General features: G+C 37.3%; 1 protein-coding gene across 1 annotated transcript in view; it reads left to right on the top strand.

Annotated features, from left to right (window-relative positions):
• Positions 1-8,865, top strand: part of LMBR1 (limb development membrane protein 1) — a 273,666-nt gene extending 264,801 nt beyond the window's left edge. Inside the window, exons 16-17 of the mRNA XM_006887655.1 lie at positions 4,478-4,639; positions 8,720-8,865. Of these exons, the coding sequence (XP_006887717.1) occupies positions 4,478-4,639; positions 8,720-8,802 (245 nt within the window). The 3' untranslated portion in view covers positions 8,803-8,865. The remainder of the gene's footprint in view (positions 1-4,477; positions 4,640-8,719) is intronic.
• Positions 8,866-9,564: the final 699 nt, after the last annotated feature.

Raw genomic sequence — 9,564 nt, 5'->3', positions numbered from 1 at the left:
TAGCGATGACAGAAAGAGAATTGATGCCTTTGAGTTGTGGTGCTGGAGAAGAATGTTGAATATATCAAGAACTGCCAGAGGAACAGGTTCATCCTAGATAGGGTGAAACCAGGCTTCTCTTTGGAGGCAAGGATTCTGAGGCTTCATCTGACATACTTTGGGAATGTGGCAAGGAGGGACCAGTCCTTGAGAGGGCCATCATGCATGGAAGGACGGAAGGACAGAAAAAGAGAGGGAGACCATTGATGAGATGAATTGATTCAATGACTAGGGTAATGAGGGTAGGTGTATCAGAGACAGTATAGGCACAGGATAGAACAGTTTTCAGGGCTGTTGTACATAGGGTCACTATGAGTCGTAAGCAACTCGATGAAAACAACAACAACTGATATAATGAAAATATCCTTCACAGTAAGATTGGTCTAAAATGAGTCTTTAACAATCTCATTTTTCCTATTTCACTGAAAAAAAAATGGAGCCTTTCTTGAATTTTAAAATGACTTGTTGTGCATGAATAAAACCATTTACATAGAATTTGTTTACATCAATTATTATCTTTAAAATTGTTATAAATGTTTAAGTCATGTTTACTTTTTACAATGTGTTAGAGAAAATTGAATCTTTGTAAAACTTTTTGGTTAAAGTTAAACTTTGAAAACCCAGCAAGACAATAATTTAAATAACTTGTGAAAATTCAGAAAGAAAAGAATGTTAATATTAATGTTTCATGGAAGAGCATTGAACTTATGAATTTGTGGGGTTTTTAATAACAAGATGTATATAATCTTTTAGGCAATCTTAAAGCCATAATTATGTCAGCCATTTGTGTAATATACCAATATAAATAATTCATTGATAAAGCTACTTCAGTGATCCTTTTAGTGTGTCAACCTCAATAAACTCCCTCTTAACAACTTCTTTCTGGCTTAAGAACATGAATATGCTTGCAATGTAAAAGTTGACTCAGGTGGGCAAAAGAACATAAATTCTATTGACTCATATTGGGTGGGGTAACTTGTTCTTTCTTACAATGAGGTTTTGTTCTATAATTGTTTTCTAGGCATGAATAGAGAAAAGTCTATTTAGGCAATATGAAAAAGATACTTTAATTGAATCAGGGGAATTGATGTGCTTCTTGTTTTGAAGAGTCTAAATAAATATATGACAGTCTAGATAAGGTAGCATTCTTCTTAGCTACAGTTTACCTGACTTAGCCTCTTAGTATATATTCTCTTTTAAAGAAATGAACTCCTAAATGAGAATAAGAATTTAGAGCCTTAACTAGGAGAGTCAAATGACACCATTTAATAACTTAATTTTTATCATAGTTTTTTAAATTTTACTCTTTCCTCTAAACATTTTTAAGTATACGTTTATATGATAAAAGCATTAAAACTTTATCTAATTTTTTTCTACATATTGGTTCTTTTGATAGGAGCTTATTTTATCATTCTTTTGACAAATATCTCTCAGATGGAAATTTGGAAAAACAATTGTTAATGTGTCCTTCCTGCCTCCCAGTTTAGACTTGACAGAACTCAGTAAAAGACCAGGTAGATTTTAGAAATATACCATGGTATATAAATCCACTCTTATGAAAAGTAAAGGAAAAGTCTGCAAAGAAAGAAATTGTGATTGTTATCAGAAATAGGAGGGGAAAAAAACCCAGTAAATAGATAATTGTAATATTGTACTATGAGTGAAGGGAGCATGGGTGGTCTAGTAGTGGCAAGAATTTGCTCTGCAATCCCAAAGGCATGCGGTTCAAATGCACCAGGTGCTCTGTGGGTGAGGGATGTGATTAACTGCCTCTGAAAACCTTCAGGTGGGTCAGCTATGGGTTGGTTCTGACTCAGTGGTATACAACAAGAACAAAATTATTGAAGGGAAAAGCGATTTACAATATAGGGGGAAATAAAATAAAAATATATAACGTGACATTTGAAACAACAGTGCCTTTTAAACTAGTTCTTATTTCTAGGATTTTGTCTAGTGTCTCAGTGCAGCCATAGAAACAGCTCTAAGAGTCCCAGAATTTTGACTATGAGATCAACGTGGGAGATCCCAGAATCAAAACATCTAATGATGGAAATAGCTTATTCTCTGATGTTTCATGCTAGATCTTGGCCCTGACTCTCAAGATACCAAGTTTAGTCCACTAAGAGGTTTTAATAAAAGTACTTTTCAATTTTTTTTTGTAACAAACCTTCTATTCTTATAATAATTCATTCTGCCTCTAGAATTTTACTGTGTGACAGTGATAGAGAACATAGTGCACAGGCCAACTTGAGGGTAGTGAGTGACCTAATAAATGGTTTATATCACATGGAATTTGCACACATCCCCATGGATTCACAAAGCAGGCTTGGGTGAGGAAAATATTAGAGCATACATTTATGTTCATTGTTACAATTTTTAGTCTTTGTGGGGTTTTTTAGTCTTTGTTTAGTCTGTACATAATGTATATACCCACAAATGTTATGTACTGTTAAGTTGAAACCGACTTATACTTGACCCACCACAGGTTTTTAAAGGTGATAAATTGCATCAGAAGAGATTGCCCATCTTTGTCTAGTTGAACAGCTTGTGGTTTTGAACGGTGCCCCTTTGAGTTGGCACAGTTCTTTATCACCAGAGGAGGTGTCAGCAAATAGAATATATAGTTAAATATACATATATTAGTTGTATATGATAAAATTTTGTTTGTACTGATGGCAGTACATTTAGAATGTTTTGAGACCAAGTAAGACTTTTACAGAGCTTTTAAGGCAATAATCTTTATTCTGAGACTTATCAATATCTCCATAAAATAGTAGTCACAATTTTGTGTATATGTGCATAATACATGTTTTTCTTAAGAGAAAATCCATAACTTTCATCAGATTTTTAAAGGAGTTTTTTAATAAACCACTTTTCTGTGATTTCTGGTTCACCTAAATCTTGTTTTGGTCGAACTATACCTTGTTCTGTGTAGGACTGCTAATTACGGAAGTTCAGCTCTATCAGGTGCTCTAGAAAAAGATGGGTTGTCTCCTCCTCTTGAGACATCACTCACTGAAACTCCCTGTTCTTGAGTTGATGCTGACTCACAGTGACCTTCCATCCTGTTTCTGAGGCTGCAAATCTTAATTGAAGGAGACTGCCCTTCTTTCTCCTGGGAGCAGCTGGTGAGTTGAACCACTGGTGATGCACTTTGTGGGACTTTTGTTTAGTGACCAGCATTCTATCGATTAGGGAGCTCTGGTGGCCTAGTGGTAAGGAGCTGAGCTGCCGACATGAAGATATGCAGTTCAAATCCACTAGATGTTCTGTAGGAGAAAGATGGGCATTCTCCTCATGTGTGCTTTTGTGTCTCTGAAAACCTATAGAGTCAGCTGTTGGTCATTTCAGGCTCAATATTACACACAACAACAAAAACAGCAATACTATGGATTTCATTGTCAGGTCTCAAACCACCACAAGATTGCACTATTAAATTCAGATGATAATATATTTATTTTCTTGAAAAGAAGTTTGCTCCTTTCCCCCCTTACATAATTAATATTAAGCATGTGTTAAGCATTGCTCTGAACATTGAGATGCTAGGTATTAAAAAGGCAAGGTCTAGAAAACCATTCCAAGATTGCACTGCGTGAATCTGAGGAGTCCCGAATATTTTGCGGCCTGAGATTCCAGTTCAACTGCAGTGTGAGGGCCTGTTCCAGTTTTGCCATTGCATCGAGGACCCTTCTTGAATTTTCAGTTGCAAAGCTGCTGGACAGCTAGTTTTGCATTGCATGCTTAGACCCGTTATACCCTAAAATTGGCCTAGAAAGGGAGTGTGCTTCAAATTGAAATTGTACAAAGTAAAAAAAAAAAAAAAGGCAAGGTCTTTGTCCTCATAGAACTTAAAAAAGATAAACAACAAGGGGGAAATGATTTCTGGTGAAGTGTGCTATGAAGACAAATAAGACAGAGAGCCACCCCACCCCCACCCCACCCCGTTAGGGTCTGTGGTAGTTTTGAATGGAGAAGGCAGGGCTGCTCTCTCCGAGGAAGTGACATTTGAAAGGGGACTGGCAGTGAAGGAATCTGGAGAACAGACTCTTCCCCACAGAGGGGCCAGAGAAGGGACATTGAAGGTTTCCTAACGATTCTTGTTTCATGTTACCTGTCACAGGCATCCAGTTGTCAGCTGAGTTACCCATCCTCAGTGGCTTGCTTTTGTGAAGGCTCAGATTCAGAATGGGTAGCCCACCAGACATGTTGGTTCCAGCGTAAAGCCTCACCACTAACGGGAATGTGCTGTGTAGAAATGTAGGTTAGGATTGGCCTGTCAGACAGTGATTGTGTATGTTAAACTAGGTCATTCATTTACGTACTACACACAATGGAAAAAAAGTCCATGGAAGTTATCTAATTTGTACTTATAATAAAATATGTCTTTTACCTGAGTTTTATGAAGGATTATTTTGATTATTTTATTTCTTTTTAACAGGAATCACCAGATTTGATCTACTTGGAGATTTTGGAAGGTTTAATTGGCTGGGAAATTTCTATATTGTATTATCCTACAATTTGCTTTTTGCTATTGTGACAACGTTGTGTCTGGTCAGAAAATTCACTTCTGCTGTTCGAGAAGAACTTTTCAAGGCCCTAGGTAATCTTGAATACTTTTCTTTCTGCCAACTAATAATCACAGATTTAAATTAGTTTTAAATCTCCAACTGTACAATCTTTCCAAATATATTAGATGTTGTTGCCGTCAGTTTGCTTGCAACTCATAATGATCCTATGTACAGTAGCCCTGAAACCTGCTCTGTCCTGTGCCAACTTTATTTGAGGTCTCAGCCTCAGTTGCCATGTCTGCTAGTCAAAGTGTGTTCTGTTGTACATAGAGTTTTTAAAGACCTGTTATTTCGGAAGTAGATAGCCAATCCTTCTGCCTAATCTGTCTTAATTTGAGTGCTCAGATTTAAAAATATGGAACACTTCATGAATTTCTGTGTCCTTACAAATCAAATTGCTGATTTTAATCTTTATAACTAAACTAGGACTCAGCTTCCCCATCTGTAAAGTAGTTGCATCTTGTTTCTCTGAGGATCGCCGTGAATACACAGGGCACATTGAGGAACTCAATAAATGTTCTCCTATTGTTATAATAATGTTTGTAATGATAGGGCTCAGGAAAAGATGTTTAAAGGCATATTTTTTGGCAATCATATCACTGATTATTTTGGGCTATACTTTGAGGGGGCATGAATTTACAAGCATCAGGTTGACCTATTCTCTTCAGTGTATTATATTCACAATAAAAGTACTAGCATTCTTGGGTGAGAGGGTATTCCTGATCATGTGTACTGAGTCACAGGCATGACGACATTGTTGGAAAAGTTTGGCTGAAACGTATCATGTAAGCGATATGTATATCTTTCATGCTTGCTTCCACATTAGTACTAAATATGTTTCCAGGATTTTTATTTTAAGATCACGGCAAAATCAGATGCTTGTTATATACTGTCTAGAATCTTGAATTTGTAATTTTATAATGAAAATAAGGAGACGGCCGGACTTTCTTTAGAAATTTCTGACATTAACTGATTTTCCTGATTAGACATAAAGTTGAATGCTATATTCAGTTTGGTATTGTGACTTTTAGCAGCTGCTATATGTTATATTGATTGATTCATTAAAATCTTATTTTTTAGGCAAATTAAACCATAAGAGAGCAGCAATAAAGCTTCTCATAACACTACACTTTTCGAACCTTGATTTTAAAAAAGTGACCTTTTGTGGGGGTGGGGAGAACAGATTTCAGGCACTCTGTATGCCTGTCACTTTGAATTTGTCCCTGTTAGTAGGTAGGTTATAAAATACTGGCGTAATAGGAAAGAGTTATTATGTATTGTTTCAACCTTAGGACCAGATAATTTTTGGATTTTAATTCTCAGTTCATAAGTCTGGCTAAATTTAAAATAAGTTACCTATTTAGAGTTAGAAATGATAATTTTAAAGCTGTTGTAACATTGGGAATATTAGCCACAATCTCAGATCAATTCCCATTAAAAATTTGAAGTCTCAGGTATACCTGATTCAGGCCATTGAAACGTCACTTGCTATGAATCTGAGGATTAGAGCGCTTTTGGCCTCATGGCAAGAAGCTGTGCTGCAATTCGGAAGGCACATGCTTCAAATCCACCATGAGAGAAGGATAGACAGCCTTTTCCTGTGTGATTAACTGGCTCTGAAAACTTGCCGAGGGTCAGCTATGGGTGGTTCCGACTTGATGTTACACAACAACAACAAAGATGACAGAAGAATAACATTCTCTGGAGCTCTGGTATTGGAAAAAAATACTGAATGTCCCTTGGATTGGGAAAAGAACAAATAGAGGCAAAAATAGTGACGCTGTGTCTCACATACTTTGGGCATGTTATTAGGAGAGGCTGTTCTTTGGAAAGGGACACCATGCTTAGCAAGGTGGAGAGTCAGTGAAAGAAAGGAAGACCCTCAGCAAGATGATTGACACAGTGACTGCAGCAGTGGGCTCCAGTTTGTCAGATTGTGAGGATGTCACAGGATAGGGCAGAGTTCAGATCTGTTATTAATAGGCACCTAACAACAACAAAAATCTACAGCCTCTGAAAACCTGCTGGAAGGTTGGCTGAGCCAGTTTCGACATGGCATAAAAAGCAACAAAAATGAGATATCAAATTGAATCATCATTAAGTATTCTGAGTACTATTTTGCTAAGAAAGCTTTTATTCATTTATTTATTTGAAGTAATAGTTGTGATTCTGACACAAGTTTACAGAAAAATTGAATTTTCATTCATTCATTGTTACACATTTATCTCCTTCTCCCACGCTTCCCCCATCCCAATTCACTTTCTTTTTTAAAAAAATATTCCTTCATTGTTGCACAATTTCCTCCCTTCCCTTCCCCTCCCCCACCCCCAATCCTCTTTGCAGTATACCTCTTACTCTGGACCATTATCTTATATATAATGCCTAACCATATATTCCTTTAAACAGTTCTCTCCCTCATCTGTTCCAACACAGTGTTCATTACCTATCCTCCTTTATTGTTGTTGTGTACCACAGAGTCTGAACCAACCCATAGTTGACCCTCTGATGGGTTTTCATAGGCAGTAAACTCGCAGGAGGAGATTGCCCATCCTTCTCCTACAGAGCAGCTGGTGGCCTCAATCCACTCTTATTAAAGATGTAAAATATCAGTTAAGGTAAAAGGTGTTACATGTTTGCATCTATTTTGATATGGAATTCTCAAGTGTTGTGTAAAATTAGCAAATTTTGTTTCTTTTTCAAACTTTTTTTATAACGTTCTTTGGAATATCTAAGTGGTACCTTAAATAAGATTTCACTCAAACTCAGAAATCAAATGGTTTTATGTATCAGAACACGTCTCAACTGCTCTTGAGTCAGAACCTAATCATAGCTGAGGCTCCAACAGGTGTTTGGAGGCTGTAAATTATGAGAAGAGATTTCTCACCCTTCTCCATGAAACCACTGATGGATTCAAACCACAGAGGGAGTTGGCTTGTGAGTTGGCAGCACAACTTCCTATAGACATTAAAAATAATTTTTAAAAAAAATTTTTTAAATTTTTTTAAATTCTTTTTTAAAAAATTCTGTGAAACATATTTGTTGTTGTTGTTAAGTACCTTCAAGTCAGGACTGACTCATAGCTGGCCCTCCAGTTCCTTTTCAGAGGCAGTAAATAGGATGGGAAGAGATTACCCATCTTTCTTCTACAGAGAAGCTGGTGGATTCAAACCACCTGTCTTTGAGTTGGCAGCACGTTCTATCCACTAACCTACTAGAGCTCTCTGAAATGTTTTGGTAATAAAATATAATTTATGTTCAGTTTGTTTTTATCATTCCTCTCTCATATTTTGCTACTTTCCCCCTTACTTTTAAGTTACATTGCTGATATTTTGCTGCATCTTTCCATTTTCCTGTATATATGCTTGTGGGGCGGGGGGGATTATTTTTGGAAACAACCACCACCACAAAAACAAAAAACACCAAAAAACCTCATGCTTGTCTCAGGTTAAGTTTCTGGGAAGCATGCTCTGAATTAGACATGTGCTCGCCAGAGTTGGTTAATGGGAGGGTGCGATGGACCATCGCCTATGAAGGCAGGGGAAGGAACAGGAGCAGGACAGAGAAGCAGTGCTGTGACACCATCTCAGTGGAAGCCTCAGCGGATCTGATGAACTGTAGTGAAGATGGGCCGTCATTCAGCACTGCTAGGAAGGGGACAGACTTTTCCATATCTTTGTGCTCAGTCTCTGGCGGTAGCAACTTGAGAAGGGCATGTTGTCATTGTTATTCTGTACCATTGAGTTGGAACCAACCTGTAACAGACCCTCCAGTGGTTTTTCAGAGGCAGTCAGTCTCCCAGGAGGAGATTACCCAGCTTCTCCTGGGGAGCAACTGGTGGGTTCAAGTGCCTTTGGCTTGGCGGTGCAACTCCTCACCACTAGGGTGGTAGAGCTCCCTTAAGGGGCATGACTTCTTCTGTAATTTAGACCATCCTCTGAAAGCAGTGGACCATACAGGCAAGATGGCTCTTGTCCTATAGGGGGTTGCAACTAGAGCATCAAAATTTTGACAATAAAACTTTCCGTTCTGTTTTGTAACATCCTAACCTCCACCTGCTCTGTAGCCACTCAGCGGTACATCCTTTCTAATAATTTTCTTCATTTTTCCTACAGGGCTTCATAAACTTCAATTATCAAATAGCCCAAGAGATTCCGAAACAAAACCTTCTGCCAATGGACATCAGAAAACACTGTGAGGTACATAATCAACATTCTGCAATCAAGAGACAAGAGAACCCCAAACTCGTGACATTCCTGTCAGTCATGGAAGTGTTTTCATACTGATTTGGGTTCATATTTAGGACCTGGGCATGTCAGTGTCAATATTTTCATAATCTACTAAGAATTTGGCCATTGCCAATCTTTTTTTTTTAATGTCACTTTGTCATTTCCAGTGAAATATAGATTCCTTAGAGGCTCCTAGAGTCTGAGAAAAAGCAGCAGATCCTTCTGTGGACATATTTGCCTGCATCTGTGAAGAAGATCGCCCTAACAGCAAAATCCTTTTTGTCAAAAATTAAAATGTTAGAAAAGGCAAACTTAGGACCTTTCAAAGGCTCACTTGAGTCTCATTATATGTTTTATCAAAGTGTAGAAGCATACATGCAAGACATCTTTTAAGTGAAATTCCTGTAAAGTTCCGTTTTCAGATGCAAAGCGGTCATCATTACAGTGGGTGCAATGAAACTGTAATGATTAGAAATTTCTTTCGCATTTCCTTAAAAAAAATCCTAGTTTCTCATTTATGTTTTATAATAATATTGATTAGACTTTGAGCCAAGGGACAAATACTGAATTCTTTTTAAAAAAATATAAGGCTTTGTAGAAAACCGTAAGAGTATCTTGTACAGTAGAATAGGCTGTAGTAGGAAGCACGATGTAATCATAAGTCTATGAATGTTCATATGTATATACTTCAATATTACCTCTAATAATATAGTTGCCAGTGTTGAACACAC

This window comes from Elephantulus edwardii, unplaced genomic scaffold (genome assembly GCF_000299155.1).
Source record: "Elephantulus edwardii isolate Elephantulus edwardi_28Jun2011 unplaced genomic scaffold, EleEdw1.0 scaffold00060, whole genome shotgun sequence".
NCBI classification, from domain to species: Eukaryota; Metazoa; Chordata; class Mammalia; order Macroscelidea; family Macroscelididae; genus Elephantulus; species Elephantulus edwardii.
Note: the sequence above shows the minus strand (reverse complement) of the source record. Positions and strands in the feature narration are given on the sequence as shown.